This window comes from Leiobunum rupestre, chromosome 9, assembly GCF_980474605.1.
Source record: "Leiobunum rupestre chromosome 9, qqLeiRupe1.1.hap1, whole genome shotgun sequence".
Lineage (NCBI taxonomy): Eukaryota > Metazoa > Arthropoda > Arachnida > Opiliones > Sclerosomatidae > Leiobunum > Leiobunum rupestre.
The window spans coordinates 51655686-51675480 of record NC_143392.1 but is presented as its reverse complement, the minus strand read 5'-3'; the positions used below and the strand labels follow the sequence as shown (position 1 = coordinate 51675480).

At 42.2% G+C, this 19795-nt stretch overlaps 1 protein-coding gene and 1 long non-coding RNA gene across 2 annotated transcripts; one reads left to right on the top strand and one right to left on the bottom strand.

The window, feature by feature from the left end:
* Window positions 1-12932: 12932 nt before the first annotated feature.
* Window positions 12933-14530, bottom strand: LOC149930867 (uncharacterized). The gene is made up of 3 exons (XR_016474132.1): window positions 14442-14530; window positions 13163-13462; window positions 12933-13086 (listed from the first exon to the last, which is right to left on the bottom strand). It is a non-coding gene; the product is annotated as an uncharacterized LOC149930867 (long non-coding RNA).
* Window positions 14531-17788: 3258 nt separating this feature from the next.
* Window positions 17789-19464, top strand: LOC149930866 (uncharacterized). Its single transcript, XM_090158900.1, has 2 exons — window positions 17789-17920; window positions 19192-19464. Exons 1-2 carry the CDS (start codon window positions 17848-17850, stop codon window positions 19443-19445), a joined length of 327 nt encoding a protein of 108 aa, XP_090015026.1. The 5' UTR covers window positions 17789-17847; the 3' UTR covers window positions 19446-19464.
* The last annotated feature ends 331 nt before the right edge of the window (window positions 19465-19795 follow it).

The window sequence follows — 19795 nt, the reverse complement described above, 5'->3', positions numbered from 1 at the left end:
CTCATGATCACAAACTCCTGAAACCAAAACTGAATTAATAATACGTATATTGTAATAGTTACATTTTCCAACGGGGGAGTATTTGGAACAATTAGTCAACCTCTGAGAGCTTATACGAATTAATGTACCTTGGAATAAAATTGAGGTTCTTCCATTTCGGTTGTAATACGCCCTCTTATCTTCCACAGGCTCCGTGATGTCAATATTGCACCAATCTACTGCTCCCACTACACCAGGGAACTTGAATTTTTCTTGACCATGATTCGATGTCAATACCATATTAAAATTAGATGGCCATTTTATGTAATTAAAGATTAGCAACGAATTCCATGAAGATCATGTGCATATTCCCTTTAAATAAATCGACGCGATCCCCCAGATTTCTGTATGAATCAGGTGTGGCAAACAACCAAAGACGCTACAGCACTCTTTTTCAAAGGAAACAGTAATAAGTTGTTTAATGTCAGCCAAAAGTGAACCATATAGTTGAATAAGCGCCTAAATAAAAACCCATATTAATAATATATATATAAATAAATTATATAGCGTTTTCGTTGTGCCGAGGGGAACAAAATCGAAGAATGAGCGCTCTGAGGAAAAGGAAATCGGTGGCTGGACGGGAAAGGTTGGCGGCGGTGGCGGCTGGACGGAAATAGATGGCGGTGGCTGGACGGGAAAGGTTGGCGGCGGTGGCGGCTGGACGGAAATAGCTGGCGGTGGCTGGACGGGAAAGGTTGGCGGCGGTGGCGGCTGGACGGAAATAGCTGGCGGTGACTGGACGGAAATAGCTGGCGGTGGCTGGACGGAAAAAGCTGGCGGAGGCTGGACGGGAAAGGTTGGCGGCGGTGGCGGCTGGACGGAAATAGCTGGCGGTGGCTGGACGGGAAAGGTTGGTGGCGGGGGCAGCTGGACGGAAATAGCTGGCGGTGGCTGGACGGGAAAGGTTGGCGGCGGTGGCGGCTGGACGGAAATAGCTGGCGGTGGCTGGACGGGAAAGGTTGGCGGCGGGGGCAGCTGGACGGAAATAGCTGGCGGTGGCTGGACGGGAAAGGTTGGCGGCGGTGGCGGCTGGACGGAAATAGCTGGCGGTGGCTGGACGGGAAAGGTTGGCGGCGGTGGCGGCTGGACGGAAATAGCTGGCGGTGGCTGGACGGGAAAGGTTGGCGGCGGTGGCGGCTGGACGGAAATAGCTGGCGGTGGCTGGACGGGAAAGGTTGGCGGCGGTGGCGGCTGGACGGAAATAGCTGGCGGTGGCTGGACGGGAAAGGTTGGCGGCGGTGGCGGCTGGACGGAAATAGCTGGCGGTGACTGGACGGAAATAGCTGGCGGTGGCTGGACGGAAAAAGCTGGCGGAGGCTGGACGGGAAAGGTTGGCGGCGGTGGCGGCTGGACGGAAATAGCTGGCGGTGGCTGGACGGGAAAGGTTGGTGGCGGGGGCAGCTGGACGGAAATAGCTGGCGGTGGCTGGACGGGAAAGGTTGGCGGCGGTGGCGGCTGGACGGAAATAGCTGGCGGTGGCTGGACGGGAAAGGTTGGCGGCGGGGGCAGCTGGACGGAAATAGCTGGCGGTGGCTGGACGGGAAAGGTTGGCGGCAGTGGCGGCTGGACGGAAATAGCTGGCGGTGGCTGGACGGAAATAGCTGGCGGTGGCTGGACGGGAAAGGTTGGCGGCGGTGGCGGCTGGACGGAAATAGCTGGCGGTGGCTGGACGGGAAAGGTTGGCGGCGGTGGCGGCTGGACGGAAATAGCTGGCGGTGGCTGGACGGGAAAGGTTGGCGGCGGTGGCGGCTGGACGGAAATAGCTGGCGGTGGCTGGACGGGAAAGGTTGGCGGCGGTGGCGGCTGGACGGAAATAGCTGGCGGTGGCTGGACGGGAAAGGTTGGCGGCAGTGGCGGCTGGACGGAAATAGCTGGCGGTGGCTGGACGGGAAAGGTTGGCGGCGGTGGTGGCTGGACGGAAATAGCTGGCGGTGGCTGGACGGAAAAAGCTGGCGGAGGCTGGACGGGAAAGGTTGGCGGCGGTGGCGGCTGGACGGAAATAGCTGGCGGTGGCTGGACGGGAAAGGTTGGCGGCGGGGGCAGCTGGACGGAAATAGCTGGCGGTGGCTGGACGGGAAAGGTTGGCGGCGGTGGTGGCTGGACGGAAATAGCTGGCGGTGGCTGGACGGAAAAAGCTGGCGGAGGCTGGACGGGAAAGGTTGGCGGCGGTGGCGGCTGGACGGAAATAGCTGGCGGTGGCTGGACGGGAAAGGTTGGCGGCGGTGGCGGCTGGACGGAAATAGCTGGCGGTGGCTGGACGGGAAAGGTTGGCGGCGGTGGCGGCTGGACGGAAATAGCTGGCGGTGGCTGGACGGGAAAGGTTGGCGGCGGTGGCGGCTGGACGGAAATAGCTGGCGGTGGCTGGACGGGAAAGGTTGGCGGCGGTGGCGGCTGGACGGAAATAGCTGGCGGTGACTGGACGGAAATAGCTGGCGGTGGCTGGACGGAAAAAGCTGGCGGAGGCTGGACGGGAAAGGTTGGCGGCGGTGGCGGCTGGACGGAAATAGCTGGCGGTGGCTGGACGGGAAAGGTTGGTGGCGGGGGCAGCTGGACGGAAATAGCTGGCGGTGGCTGGACGGGAAAGGTTGGCGGCGGTGGCGGCTGGACGGAAATAGCTGGCGGTGGCTGGACGGGAAAGGTTGGCGGCGGTGGCGGCTGGACGGAAATAGCTGGCGGTGGCTGGACGGGAAAGGTTGGCGGCGGTGGCGGCTGGACGGAAATAGCTGGCGGTGGCTGGACGGGAAAGGTTGGCGGCGGTGGCGGCTGGACGGAAATAGCTGGCGGTGGCTGGACGGGAAAGGTTGGCGGCGGTGGCGGCTGGACGGAAATAGCTGGCGGTGGCTGGACGGGAAAGGTTGGCGGCGGTGGTGGCTGGACGGAAATAGCTGGCGGTGGCTGGACGGAAAAAGCTGGCGGAGGCTGGACGGGAAAGGTTGGCGGCGGTGGCGGCTGGACGGAAATAGCTGGCGGTGGCTGGACGGGAATGGTTGGCGGCGGTGGCGGCTGGACGGAAATAGCTGGCGGTGGCTGGACGGGAAAGGTTGGCGGCGGTGGCGGCTGGACGGAAATAGCTGGCGGTGGCTGGACGGGAAAGGTTGGCGGCGGTGGCGGCTGGACGGAAATAGCTGGCGGTGGCTGGACGGGAAAGGTTGGCGGCGGTGGCGGCTGGACGGAAATAGCTGGCGGTGGCTGGACGGGAAAGGTTGGCGGCGGTGGCGGCTGGACGGAAATAGCTGGCGGTGGCTGGACGGGAAAGGTTGGCGGCGGTGGCGGCTGGACGGAAATAGCTGGCGGTGGCTGGACGGGAAAGGTTGGCGGCGGTGGTGGCTGGACGGAAATAGCTGGCGGTGGCTGGACGGAAAAAGCTGGCGGAGGCTGGACGGGAAAGGTTGGCGGCGGTGGCGGCTGGACGGAAATAGCTGGCGGTGGCTGGACGGGAAAGGTTGGCGGCGGGGGCAGCTGGACGGAAATAGCTGGCGGTGGCTGGACGGGAAAGGTTGGCGGCGGTGGCGGCTTTACGGAAATAGCTGGCGGTGGCTGGACGGGAAAGGTTGGCGGCGGTGGCGGCTGGACGGAAATAGCTGGCGGTGGCTGGACGGGAAAGGTTGGCGGCGGTGGCGGCTGGACGGAAATAGCTGGCGGTGGCTGGACGGGAAAGGTTGGCGGCGGTGGCGGCTGGACGGAAATAGCTGGCGGTGGCTGGACGGGAAAGGTTGGCGGCGGTGGTGGCTGGACGGAAATAGCTGGCGGTGGCTGGACGGAAAAAGCTGGCGGAGGCTGGACGGGAAAGGTTGGCGGCGGTGGCGGCTGGACGGAAATAGCTGGCGGTGGCTGGACGGGAAAGGTTGGCGGCGGGGGCAGCTGGACGGAAATAGCTGGCGGTGGCTGGACGGGAAAGGTTGGCGGCGGTGGCGGCTGGACGGAAATAGCTGGCGGTGGCTGGACGGGAAAGGTTGGCGGCGGTGGCGGCTGGACGGAAATAGCTGGCGGTGGCTGGACGGGAAAGGTTGGCGGCGGTGGCGGCTGGACGGAAATAGCTGGCGGTGGCTGGACGGGAAAGGTTGGCGGCGGTGGCGGCTGGACGGAAATAGCTGGCGGTGGCTGGACGGGAAAGGTTGGCGGCGGTGGCGGCTGGACGGAAATAGCTGGCGGTGGCTGGACGGGAAAGGTTGGCGGCGGTGGCGGCTGGACGGAAATAGCTGGCGGTGGCTGGACGGGAAAGGTTGGCGGCGGTGGTGGCTGGACGGAAATAGCTGGCGGTGGCTGGACGGAAAAAGCTGGCGGAGGCTGGACGTTAAAGGTTGGCGGCGGTGGCGGCTGGACGGAAATAGCTGGCGGTGGCTGGACGGGAAAGGTTGGCGGCGGGGGCGGCTGGACGGAAATAGCTGGCGGTGGCTGGACGGGAAAGGTTGGCGGCGGGGGCGGCTGGACGGAAATAGCTGGCGGTGGCTGGACGGGAAAGGTTGGCGGCGGTGGCGGCTGGACGGAAATAGCTGGCGGTGGCTGGACGGGAAAGGTTGGCGGCGGTGGCGGCTGGACGGAAATAGCTGGCGGTGGCTGGACGGGAAAGGTTGGCGGCGGTGGCGGCTGGACGGAAATAGCTGGCGGTGGCTGGACGGGAAAGGTTGGCGGCGGTGGCGGCTGGACGGAAATAGCTGGCGGTGGCTGGACGGGAAAGGTTGGCGGCGGTGGCGGCTGGACGGAAATAGCTGGCGGTGGCTGGACGGGAAAGGTTGGCGGCGGTGGCGGCTGGACGGAAATAGCTGGCGGTGGCTGGACGGGAAAGGTTGGCGGCGGTGGCGGCTGGACGGAAATAGCTGGCGGTGGCTGGACGGGAAAGGTTGGCGGCGGTGGTGGCTGGACGGAAATAGCTGGCGGTGGCTGGACGGAAAAAGCTGGCGGAGGCTGGACGGGAAAGGTTGGCGGCGGCGGCGGTTGGACGAAAATGGCTGGCGGTGGCTGGACGAGAACGGTTGGTGGTGGTTTCGGTGGACGGAAAGGGCTGGCGGTGGTGGCGGCTGTACGGCAACGGCTGGCGGCAGCTGTGACTGGACGGAATAAATTTCGAGCGATACTTAAGAATTAAATATAATTTAAACAGATCATAGAATCAGTGCTTCCCTAGCTTTTTAAGTCCAAGTTGTAATTATTCTGAGAGTTTTAATTGTCAATTGGTGTAATTTATTTATAATGAACTATTGACAATTTTACAATTTCCAAAAAACAAAAAAAATTTAAGATGGACCTAATAGTGATCCAGGGAAGTTCCCGGTGAGAAGGTGTGCAGTGTCCAAGAGGCATTACCTCGTTGAACCGCGACGGTGAAGCGCTGGATTAAGTAGGAAACTGAGTGACGGATCGAATCCTACGACCTATAGCGTTGGTCAGTTCCAAACCGAAAGAGCCAAGAGTTTCGATGGCCACTCCTTTAAACATATAGTGTTACTCAAGCGCCGAGTATTTGGATCTCTTCTTCGTTTCAGCTTGGGTAGCGGCCCGGAAAGGAACTGTTGAAAAATTAAGATTCCCACTGATTAAGATGACGTCAGTCTCATTCTTTTTTTCTATTCAAAAAACCTTATGATTACCGATTCCTTTTAAATAACCTTAATATGGACACGATTCGACTATTTAACAATAAGCGCGAGTTAATATTCCTCTGGAAAACTATTCGTATTTATAAAATACCAGAACTGACTATCTCTATCAATTTCCACGTTCCTGATCTGCGCACTCGTCAATGTCAAACATTTTCTTCCAGAAGAATTATTACTCCACTACTAAGAATGCAAGACACGTGCAACAAAGCTCGCGGCAACCGAGACATTTTTTCTTGTAAATTCAGCGAGATCTTTAAACTCCAATACACCATTTAACAAGTTGGCAAGCCAAAATATACCTCTCCTCGGAAGAATTGTCCCTAGTGGTATTAATTTCTCGAGATAACCCTTAAAGATATATCTCCGCAATTTAGAGTTATTTGTTAAAAATATTAACCCATTTCTATCCCGCCCGGAATAAAATTTTAATTATAATTAAAATAATTGAGACGAAACGACCAATTTTAATTTATTCAGAATATCATAAGTTAAGTAGTTACAACAGTAAGTTAGACGTACTATAACAATGCACAATTGAATTAAACCCTTTTACAGAACAAGTTTATCAGTTAAATATAATACGAAGCAAATTTTAATGAAATATCTACAGAGGCTTTTTGGAATTACTCGCTTACGAAATACTTGCCGCATCTTTAACGCTCATTTTATTTCAACACTCGCCCTTGATGAAGATACCGTAGATATCTGGTAGTGGACGACTCGTTCACTTCCTGTTGACGTTGTGACGCATACCACATGAAAAAGACCAATGCCGTCCAATTTCCAATATCATATAATGACTCGCACACCCAACAAATCATTGACTGCGTTAGAAATCGTAGATATCCAAATATCCACACCAAATGTATTTACAAGAAGCAAAAACCTTACCATCAACAAAGCACAGAGAGCCACTTGACTAACCGCCAGCTTTTAAAGCAATTAACGTTAAATTATCTCCTTTGAATTAACAGAACTATATATAGGTCGTTAAGAAAGTGGACCACCCACAGGGTCTACCCTTTAACCCTCTAATCTCGGCTGACTGCGCTAAAACAAGATTTAACCTTTAAAAAATACCAGATTAGGCCTTCATAAATTCATTAATAAAAAAAGACTTTATTACCTATTATGCTTACGATGCCTGTCTTAATTTCAGTGAATCTAAGCAGCTATCGGTGGTTCTGTGGTAGAGCGCTCGACTGCCAAGCCGAATGGTCTGGGTTCGAAACCTGGGTGGCGCATTTTCTTTAATCAATAGAGAAACGCTAAATTAGAATTTCTTCGATGCAATAATTTCAATTTCAATTCTATTTCAATTAAACCAAAATTTCGTACTCTATTAAATACGCTTCCGATAAAGCTGAAGGTCTAATTTTCAATAAGGCGTAACAAGTGTCGGTGGTTCTGTGGTAGAACGTCCGCCTGTCAATCAGGAGGTCTCGGGTTCAAATCCCGCCCGATGCGATCGCAAATTGATACTAAGACGAATACCGTGTACAACTGGTGGAAACCCTGCCTTTGGACGTTGAGAGGTAGCATTACACTCAGCACTCGGTCCGTCCCAAAGTCATTAAGAAGAAGTTGGAGATAAAACGCCCATATAAACACAACAGACTCAACATGCACAACCATCAGAACACAAACACAACAAATTCAACACTCACAACCTACGCATAAACATTACAAAAACCGTAATACACCAAACCGTCACGACGGTGAGCGAAAAAACACCATCCAAACCAAACCGCAAATGCATCCGTTAACGCTCACCGTCACACGGTGGTTTTGCCAACCCTTTGAGAAACTGCGTACGCAGTGATTACACTTTGCACCGAAAATGCGAACGCGTTCGCAGTCCTGACAGACAGACACACCCACAGACCCACCCACAGACCCACCCACAGACAGACACGGTCGTTGTATAACCCCTCCTAGGGGACTTTGTCCCCTCGGAGAGGTAAAAAATGTAAACTATTCTAATGTCTCGGTATGACCGTTACATAATTCACTTATATGTAACTAATATTTATGTACATTGTTTTCCCCCTTCTTCCCTCCCCCGGGTTTAACCTTGTAGGAACCCCGGTACTGTTGCTAAACACGTTAATAAAACATTTCATTTTATTTCATTTCATCTTAGTATTCATTAATTCTTTAAGAATATGTATTGGTAATTTATATTAACTTTTATAACATATCCAAAACGAATTGAATTAAATAAAACTTCGGCACGGAAAGTCAAGAAAACTATACAACATCTAACAAGTGCTGAATGTATGAAGTATTTTGAAGAAGCAAAACTTCAAATAGAAACGTTTGCCCGAGAAAAGGAAGTGTAAAAAAATTAAGGCCGGAGAAACCGAGAGAGAAAATTTTAAAGAAAACTGTTAAATCTTGATTAACGACGCACCCCTCGAAAGATTAAATCGGTTTTAATCGTGATTATTTTGATTAAATTCAATTTAAGCACAATTCTGTTGATTAAATCACGTTTAATCATGATTAGTATGTTTAAATCTGATTTAATCATGTTTAAATGAAAAATCTGATATAATCAGGATTAAATGAAAAATCTTATTAAAATAATTAAATCCCGATTGAAACGATTTAATAATGATTAGTATGATTAAATCGCGATTAGAAATTTGAAGGAGAATCAGAATGATTATTTTGGTGAATGGAATGCTTACAATTGTGCGTGATTAGAACGAGCGGATTAGAATAATGTTACATGAAAAAAAGTAGTTCCTATTAAAATGTTACCTTAATTACTAAGCTGTGATAACTCGTTTAACCAAGCTGTAACAACTTGTTACAAAGCTGTGATGTTTTCGGATTTTTTAAATAAAATACGATAAGTTATTTTTTTTAAATTATCGTACTTTAGTTTGATTTTAATTATAAAATTACGATTCGATCTGGTTAAATGATTAAACCCAGATAAAAAATTAAATCCTGATTAGAATGATTAAATCTCGTTTAAATAATGATTAGATTGATTAAATCGTGATTAGATTTTCTAATCTTGATAACCCTGATTTAATCACGATTATCCTGATTTAATCATTTTACTTTGATTAAGACGCACCCAAAATGGAAGTGACCTGCCCCTCGTCTAAGCGTGGAAAAAGATGCGCTACATGTGATTAACCTCAGAGTACGAGGAAAAAGAACGATGAAGGATTAAAGTGCAAGAATTGTTAAGACTGGATTTGTTTCACTTGTTGTAACCATGTGAAGGAAACTGTGAATAATTACCTAATTAAGTATTTCTGCAAAAACTGTTTACCAGAAGATTAAATATTTCTATTTTATAAAATAACACTATAAACACTTATTAAAATTTTTCATATCTCAATATTTAGATTCCGTTTTTAATTGATTCTATGATCTGTATAAATTAAATTTATTATGTATCGCTCGAAATTTATATGATGGTTAAAGGTTAATTTTAATTTTTATTACTCTTAAACCACAAGGGCTAGTTTCCATCTATTAGGGGTTGAAATTTCAAGTCTGACGTATTGAACATTCGAATTACATGTAATTAATAATTACTAATGTGCTAAACATTACTCTTTATACGCGACAACAAGATGGTCAAGAGCAGTATTTTCTATAAGTCAGGGGAATTTTTATATTATAATCGTTGGTGTAGGTCAAGAGTATATGATATTAACACTAATGGCAAAAGTATACAAGAAAACAAAATTAGTACGTTCCTGTCTTGACAGCGCCAGCCATTCCCATCCAGCCACGAAGCTATAACTTCCGACCTCGAACTTTTCTCAAATTCGTGATCAGATTTATAAAATAAATATTATTTGGGAGGGAGAATGAGTCGGACTTCGAGTCTAATAAACCGATTCTACAACGAGTTCTGACGCAGCCCGCCGTTCCGTCCAGCCACAGTCACAGCCAGCCGTTTCCGTCCAGCTGCAGCCATGTGGTCAGAATTTATAGACCGGTGCTCCAAGCCGCCGCCAGCCGTTCCGTCCAGCCGCAGCCGCAATCAGCTGTTCCCGTCCTGGCGCAGCAGCCACCAGCCGTTCCCGTACAATCACGACGCTATGGTAGTTGCTCTTTGATGTTTATAATTCCCTTGACCGCAAGGTGGTCCTCCCGTGAAACAGAAGGACCTGAATACAGCAGCTTCCTGACTCACCACCCTCCTACGCATTGTAACCCGGCCACCTGAATTAAGGGCTTCAAAAGTCGCATGATGACTTAGGCCTAAGGTGGTGCCTTGTGTATTAGCCTAGCTGATTATTATTATTATAACGGACACTGTCGAATGATAAACATTTAAAAAATCTCGCGTATTATCTATGTCCCTGTTTGTTTATTTTTAAAAAATAAGATGAAGCATGTTTTCCTTTAGGGACGACCCCTACTTTAATATCCTTATAAGCCGACGCTACGAGCAGCCAGAAATTAAAAAATATATATGTAATAAACTGAAAAAAGAACCGTATTATGAAAGCGTATTTTTGTAATTTAGCATTAAAATACAAGCCCGATTTTCGGGGGCAAATAGCACGGATCGCGCGGCGAAGACTTTTTGCCACCGAAACGAAAAAACTTCAGATTTAAGGTGGAAAATAGCCGTCGTCACTGGTGAGACTATTTGCCACCGAAAGTCGGGGCTCGGTTCGTGTCGGTGGGAAATAGCTTTGGCCGCGCGGTTGGACTATTTGCCACCGAAAATCAGACACCCCCGATTTTCGGTGCAAAATAGTCTCGATCGCGCGGCGCTTGCTAAATGCCACCGAAATTGCTGAGCCCCGACTTTCGGTGTCAAATAGCCGTGGCCGCGCGATCGGGACTATTTACCCCTGACTTTCGGTGGCAAACAGCATTGGCCGCGCGGTGCGCTATTTACCCCCGATTTTCGGTGGTAAATAGAAACGGGCTATTTACCACCGAAAATCGGGGGTAAAAAGCAACGGCCTTAATTACCCACAGACAAAATTCAAGTGGATTACCACGAACTCTATAATGATAGCAACTGACACCTTCGGATATGGCTTTGCGGGGAAAAAAATATCTAACAAAGTCTAGATACGATAATCCTCTTTTTCTTGGTTTTTTTTTGTTGTTTGTCAACAATATATGTATGTGTATATATTTTTATTTTCCAAAACAAAAATTGTAAACATTATAGAATGTAAAACCGGTTGCGGAAATGCAAACTTTTATAATATTTTTACAACTTGCTAAAACATAACACCATAACAACGCCAAAAAATGCTAGAACCCAATACTATCGAGAACTCCTAGGCTCTCAATCCAATGCTAGATCCACGTGGAAAATTATCAATAAACTACTAGGAAAATAACCAACCAAGTCTAACACTTCTTTAAATTTAACTCAGCTCCAATTGAGCCCCAAGTAAACATAGAGAGTAACCTAGATAACATTAAACGAACTTTTAATTCAATGGTTCTCTTTGACGTCACTGAAAATGATCAAAGTAATGTTATTAAAACACTAAGAAATAATTCAGCGCCAGGATATGACAGTATTTCTGTCAAAATTATAATAAAAATAAAATAAACCTAATCACTAAGCCCTTGCTATATCTGTTTAATCTATATCTCACAAATGGCGTATATCCCGATGCCCTCAAAAAGAGTATCATAATTCCAGTTTTTAAGAAGGGTGACAAACTTTCCCTTAACAGCTATAGACTGATATGTTTACTATCAATATTCGCTAAAATATTCGACAAACTAGTTTTTAAGATTTATTGATAAATTTAACCTTCTTTCGGATAAACACTTCAGTTTTCGAAATAATTCCAGCGTTGATTCTGCTGTTTCAAATGTATATAAGAATATCCTTAACTGGCCAGACACTCTTAGTTGCGCGATCGAGGTACTCCTTGATCTAAAAGCTTTTGATTTTGTGAACCATCAACGACTTCTGGAGAAATTAGCAATAATTAGAATTCGAGGTAGAGTCTGTGATTGGCTAAAGTCTTATTTAAACACAAGAACCTGTCAAACGAAATTAAATGGATTGATCTCCTCTAAAAAATTAACTACACAAGGTTCAATTCTATCGCCCCTTCTGTTAAATAATTATATAAATGACAAAACGTCAACTGATCTATCCAAATCCATTACGCTTTACGCCTATGAAACCCTGGTATTAGTCGGCAGTCCGAATCTCAACGGAATAGTCTATAAAATAAATCAGCAAAGTTCTAGACAAAATTAAAACCATGAAGTATCAGTCGTGTTATTTTAATTTTATTAAAAATTAAAACTTGGTTAATAAATAATTTCCTAAAACTAAATGAAGATAAAGCTGTTTATATTATATTTCTAAATAAAAATAAACCCAGGGATAATGAATACGAAATTAAAATAGGAGATAATTGGTTAAAAGCAGTTAACTCGTATAAATATTTAGGTCTTTGTTTCGACCCCCGACTCTCGTGAAATACGCACACTGATAGCGTAGCAAAAAAACTTTCCTCCGAGCTATTTTGACAAAGAAATATCTATTACTATTGTACTACAGTATTGTATACCCTCATCTTTTTTGCTTTTTATTTGGGGAAACACATCAGATATGAATCTAATTCATTTATTTAAGAATCTTTAAAATCGGAGTATCCGAATTATCGCAAATAAAATAGCCGCGATTATACTTATCAACTATTTAAATCATTAAACCTACTCACAGCAGTATACCAAATTTTAAATTACTTTTGTTTAATTTTTAATTATAAATCAATAGTAATAAACATGTACAACCCTTTTCAATTCAGTGCTCTATCGAAATATTTTACGCGAAATAATTACATCTTAGAAGTTCCCTTTGACAATAACGAGTTAAAACGAAACTCAATCTTCTGTAAATCAACCGTCTTATTTAACACCATTAATGTAAAAACATCACAAGATTAACCATTCTTTAAAAAACATGTCCGAACTTATTTGTCTAGTTCGTAGTTTAGGGTACTCTAGTTTTAAATGTAAATAGTTATTTTTTGTGTGTTATTATTATTTTTTCCCTGACTTTTCTCTTTTTTGTGTGAAAACCATGTATTAAATCTGTAAATTTGTTTAAAAACGCCTCGACATGGCCTAAAAGTTGTCTCGCAACTTGGCCATATTACAATATAGTAGCCACTAATTGCCAATGAACCAATTTTATTATTATTATTTCAATCGATGGAAAAGGTAAATATGCGCTTGGTATTTTAAAAAGGAGATTTTGAAGCCGTTATTAATAATCTTTAAAATAGTAATATAATACATATGATTTTATAACCTTTTCCAAAAGTGTTTGAATGGTCTTAACTTCAGCGAAGATAAAAATGTTTCCGACGTCGGAAGCCTTGATTCTCCCTATTAGCGTATCTGTCCTGTTCTTGTCTTCAAGATTCTCGATGGCCACAGTGCAACCAATGTTGTCGAAAATTAGACCCTCCTTTTTTTGCAGCGCGGTTACCAAGGGAGTGTAGAAGATTATAAAATAACAGATATTCTACATCAGCCGACCTTACCAAAGCTGCTGTCGTGGACCAACATCATGGCTTTGTAGTTATCGAAAGCGCTGGAAATGCTTTTAGCCACTCCTGCAATAGTAATATCTGGTGGGAGCACTTTGACTAGATATTCAGTTTCGGTGGCGTCCAGTGCAGCCTCTGGCCAAGGGCCGAATGTAGGTGATAAGCTGATTGTAGGTATTCCCATTTTACGAACCACATTCTTAACCAGGTTCGACACGTGAATAGCGGCCGCATCTGCTTTTCTGGTTCCGTCGATGACCAGGTTCGGGGCCGTTCCCAGCAGGGCGTTTCAAACTGTCAGGTTTTAAACTAACAAATTAATAAAAATGCTTTCTTAATTAATTTAAATCCTATCAGCAATTCGCTAGGAGGTATGAATACATAGTTTGGATGAGCAAGTTATTCTTTGTAAAGTAATTACTACTTGGGCTTAAAGCAGTGCCATAAATATGTGCTGATTTTCAAATCTTGAGGCAAAAATGATATGACAATTTTTCGATTCTACACCAAACGTTTCTTCATTTAAAAACATAAAGTCCAGTATTAAGGAAAACAATTACTACTTTATTGTTATTTTAGAACTTGGCCCTACTTAAGTATGGGTTGTAACTGGTTTCTTTGGCTAGCCAATAATAATTATAATATGAATCAGCTAGACAAATACCCAAGGAACAATTGTTCTAGCTAAGGTTAACCTTAGGCCTTAGTCATCGAGTGAGTTTTAAAGCCATAAATTCAGGTGGCCGTGTAACCATAGACAGTATATATCCCTAAGGGGACGAGAAACCGCCTACCTTCCACTGCATTAACGTCGCTGTTTCTCTCACTGACGATCTGTTATTGAAAGAGGGGGGGGGGGGGAAACACGTAAGCTTCTAAGCGCTTCAAATGACCTTGAAAGTTCCCGTTTTTAAAGTACGGCCGTCTTTATTCAGTTGGGGCCCTAGCATCGACACGAACTCTTGCAGCTGGCCGCAAAGCGACTGTGATGGGTCTAAAAATCAGAGCGATTTCTCGTCCCCTTAGGGATATATACTGTCTATGGTGTAACACTCATTTGTGGTAATGGACCAACCAAAATTGTTTTATCCAATGATTACACTTTGACTGAGAATTAAAAAAGCTGCATGATTGAGATGAAGAGACAGAGCCTCACAATAACACTAACTTATTTTATAAAGTTAGCACATTTCGTATATTAGAAAAAATTTGGGCTTATAGCTTTTTGTGAGAAATACGTTTTCGAGTAATGTTAGCTTTCTTCTTAACTTACTCTTTTCCTCTGTCATGGCAGGTTCAACGTCGATAAAGTCCAAAGCAACGTCTTTGAAGGAGTTAGCCGCACTTCTAGAATATTATTTTGGTGGTCAACAACAAGAACTAAATAAAACCTCTTATGTTACGAAAAAAAACATTAATTTCATTAAAAACAAAAATTTTCATAAAAGGTTTAGGCTTGAATCTTATTCACTAAATGCATTTATGGTGTGAATAGTCGATGAAAAATACCAGCCGTTTACTGGTCGTAAGTAAAAGCAATTAAGCGTTAACCATCTTGTGCTTTCAACCGATTATCAGAGTACAGTTGCATATACTGACACTCGCAAATAATAACGATAGATCAGATCTCATTTAATCTGCTTTAACTCTAACATATTATCAGACCAGTTGATTTCCGGGTCCAACTAAAACCAGGAAAAAATCCGTTTAAAGCAGTCTCACAGATATTGAATTTATTTTCCCCTTAGTTAAATTCCTTTGAAATTTTAATTAGTTTCTGCCAAATTGTCATAACGGGCAGCGTTACTTAACTTTGTTACATAATGAAGTCGCGGATGCATTAGAAGACATTCCTTTGGTCAACTACGGACGACTCTGGTGCCAACATGACTGTGCGCCTCCACATCAACCTCGAGCAGACCACCTTTATGGTGAATCCCAACAACAATTTTGAATCATTTTTAAAACGATAAGAACACGCACTGAAAGATTATCTAATCAGTTATACCGTTGAGCATATGCGGCAATACTGCTTCCATACTAAGATTTAAAACACTACAGGGGAACGATACCGCACCCAGATACTAAAGAAAACGGCTTAGATTTAAATCAGGCAGTTGTAAAAAAGCTCCAAAAACTAAAGTGAGACGTCTAGTCTTATTAAAATAAAAAAATATATGAAAGAGTTTGAAGTTAAACTCAAAAACTAACTTTATACATTTTTAGTAACAGTATTTAGTAACTCTTTTCTTTAAAGTACATAAGCAATTTGCTATATAAATAATATCTGTTTAATATTAAATTAAAAAGATAATTATAGTATTAAAAAGAGTTAAAGTACATAAAATATTACGGCGTGAAACAATGTTGATAGATTTACCTGTGTACTTGTTATGCTGGTGCTAAGGTTCCTATATTTTGAATAGTAAAATTTAATGAAATAACAAATTATTTTATTCCTTGTTAATTTAAGTCTTAGGTAGCTTCGGAGTAGAAATTTTAAGAACTAATTAAGAGGGTGCAAAGTTGGACCTTGGGGGGCGGATCCATATGGCGTCGATTTTCTACTACTTAACCCTAAATTATCATTTCATTACATTAATTATCTATCCATTCAGGGGACTAGTTCAAATCTGTAGAGTTTTCTGTACATTTTGTTATTATTTTAATTAATCATTTGGACTAATTAACAAGTAGTTAATTAGTCCATGGTACAAGGGTAATAACCTCACCTATTGTGATAAAAGTAAGCGTAGTCAAGGAATAACGCCACCAGTGATAGTTTGCAAACTCTACCTAACTGATTGCCACCTGGGGAAATATACTCATACCCTTGGTAAAATTGATTTATTTGAAAATTAATTTCTCAAGAAATTGTGGTTCTCACCAAAATATGTTTGCACCAACATGATCATCATCAAATACATTTTCCAAGAAAGTAATATTTGAATTGTGTTTAAAACTCGACGAGTAAATTCAAATTAAACACCTCGGAAAAGGTAAAAAATACCAACAACGGTAGGTGAAACTAACGTTTTTTGGAATAGAGTAAATTAAAATACGAGCTTATACCTTTCAATAAGTGTAATACCACTGAAATTATTTATTATAAGTGAAGACCTTTTAGAAATGAACTACTAAATTATCCCTGTTTAAATTGTGTAATACGTGTAATACAATAAATTCATGCTTTGAAAATTTAATATCCGTTAATTCATAATTATGGATCCGGTACAAAACGACTAAAAAAATGGCCAATCCAACAATAGGCTAAAATTTTAAAGGCGAAAAAATTAAAACGGCTAATGTTTGAAAACGGCTAAAGATCTAAAAAGGCATAAAAAATAAACGGCAAATGCTTAAAATAGGCTAAAAAACTAAAAATAAATAAAAAATATTAAATATTATAAAACCAGATAGTAAAAACTAAATTTTTCTCGGACAAAAGACTGAAAAATGTTGCGCAAGACTTTACAAATAGATCAATCGAAAGATATTTAAAGGGAATAGCCGCTATTATTTCTTTTTTAGGTGTATAGTTGTTTGACAATAAATGTTTATTTTTACGATTTTTTGGGTCTTTAGCCGTTTTGGAGCGTTAGCCGATTTTTTTTTCGCCTTTAAAATTTTAGCCTATTTGTGTATTGGTCGTTTTATTTTGGTACATGTAGTTTTGTCTGGCACCCCATAATTATATTTTTAATCCCGTCTTTATCAGTGTAATCCCATTGAATATATCATAATACTATAATAATCTAGAAAATTCTCCAAGTTTTATTTTAAAATGTAAAATCCCAAAGTTTTTTTTTGGGTAATCCGTATTATTTTCTGTGATCCGGTTTACCCATTGAATATACCATAATACTGAAATAATCTTTAACATTCTAATAGTATTACTTCAAAATGAATAATCCCAATTTTGTTTGGTAATCCGTATTATTTTCTATAATACGATTTAATCCCATGGAAAAGTTACTCTGGTGCACACTTTTTCAGCAAGTAGTTTCCCCCTCGATTTAAGGTTACGCGTTTTTTTTCCCTTTTTCATATATACTTATTCGCGTATTCACTCTTGAGATTCCTAAAAAAGACTTAACTCTGGAGGCAAAACAATTTAGAGTCGGACTACAGCGTTATATTATGCAGTTAGACGACGACGAGAGCCCAGCTTTCGCCTTAAACATATCTGATTAATTTGTTAATTTGAAAAAGAAATTAAAATAAGCAGAAGTCAACAAATGCTGTTGTTTAAATAATTTTTACACTTTAATTTTTATAATTTCGATTAATTGGGCCAGCTGCTTTATTAGGACAAAATGGTCTGTTCCCGATGTGTCCCAATTAAGCTGAATCGTTTGTATATTTTTCCGATAATTGTTTTTATCACAAAAGGTAAATACTGCTCGACCTGTTTTTAAGAGAACCGCTTCAAACCTGGCAATGGAGAGCTACTATAAAGCTCTTCACGTACCTAATAACAAATAAAAAGCCAGCGTCATGCCAGCTGGTGGAAAAGCGCTGTGAACAATTCTTCCTTGACATAAATAATAAAAAGCGTGTACAGTAAAAAGGACCTGCGCTATAAAGAGCTGAGTAATAGTTTTTCGTTGGAAGAATCAACTTTAACTCTCGCCAGTAACGTTGTTTTTGTTTAATTTAACCCTATAGGACTAACAACTATGAAATACCTGGTTTCTGCCATCATCTTCTTAATGTCATTAAAAGGACATTACGGCGTACCTAGCGAGTATAGTAAGTATTAATTGAAAAATATCACATACAATTTTTTTTGAAAACATAAAAATGTTTACGTGTGATCAGTTTATAACGGCCTCCTTAACAGTGTTTTACTATTTACTAAGGTTAATAGTGACTTTCATTGAATTAAATTGGTTAGTCCTGGGAAAATCATTTCCGGGTCACACACTACAGCGTTACGATCATAATTGGAAAAAATGTGGTCTAAGTCTATTCTACTTTTCCGAATAAAACATACAAGCTAGGATAATCTTTTGTGATGTTTCTAAGTAAGATTAAACCATAGAAGCATTAAGAACGTGTATATGTATAAGAACGTTGAACAAAAGGTATCACTTGGGCCATGATTTAATCGGTTACAGAATAACTCCACCCTAAAATTCGCGTGCAAGAAACGGTTTAAACCTTTAGCGCGCGCCGCACGCGGTTTTTTGGGTGGCGTTATGCTGTAACCGATTGCATCATGGCGCCAATTTGATCGATCAACGTTCTTGGTAGAACTAAGGTGATATTTATTGACTTTGAACCAAGCTGTATATTTTTACGGTAGTCAAAAATAACAAAGCGGTCCTTCAATTTTTTTAAAGTTTATTTTCTTTCATTTGACTAACTGTGGGGTTCTGATTTTAACTCTACAGTGTCCATGGGAATTATGTTAAGCCCACTTGTAGGAACGTGACAATATAAATTCGATTCCCCACGTCTTAATACGCTCTTAAAACATAATTTCTTTAGATTTGATTTTAAATTAGGGTCCCTTAATGGAATGTCACCTAAAATTTAGTTTAATATCTTTATATTTTCATTTTGGTTTCTATAAACACTTGTCAAGGAGACATTTCATTTTGGCTGCTTCTAAAACTGCGCTTTTATAAATTTGGAAATAAAAAACAATTTGTCGAACTTAATTCGTTTTGTGGGTGCTCTAGGAAAATTATTAATATTTTTAATAAAGCAATAGGGATAAACGAGTTTAAAGCATATCGGCCATCTTGGATTTGAAAGGTAAGGGATATTTTCGTGTTTGAAACTAAAAATTTCATTTCTTTCTTTTAACCGAAAATACTATTTACGTTTTCTCAGTATTCAAGTGAGAATATTTAAAATGATTTTATGCTAGTGACATCACGGACAAAAATTTGCTTTCGAGTAAAACATAATTAATTCCAATTAACTCACAAAAATGTTAACATAAAATAGGAGCACGATTCATTTCTTAGAATTCATATACATAATTAATTTTCTTGTTTGGCTTCAATTTCCAGAATGCGCTAAAGACGAAGATTGTGTTTATCTGTGCAAAGAAGCCGGGAGACCAGATGCGACAACATGCTTTAAACCAGTTGATTTTGAACATGGACAGGGTTTTTGTCTTTGCGTTTGTGACCATATAAAACCTGATGTAATCGATATTCCAGAAAACTACTGTTCTAAAGATTATTGCAAAGGAGGAACCAAGGTTACTTGTAACACTACGAAAAGTTTTGTATTCTGCTTATGTCCACCTGGAGACGAGTAAACTGCTATGAGAATCTGAACTCTTTTTTATTTTTATGTGATTTATGTAATGACGAATAGTACCTACTATATGCAACCGCACTATTACCATGTTGCGTTCATTAATTTGAATAGCATAATAGGAGGCCTGCCAAATCGTTATGGTAATGAAAATTGAAAATAAAAATAACACAAAATTACACTTATAAGCGAAAAATACCACTTACTACAATACATCATTAAAGAAAGATTTTAACGCCTTTCATTAGAATTGGTTTAAGTGCTGTAAAATTCGAACGTGTTAATGGTTTTTGAATGCTTTGCGAAAATATTATGTAACACCATTTTAAATTTTTGGCCAACACCAATTAT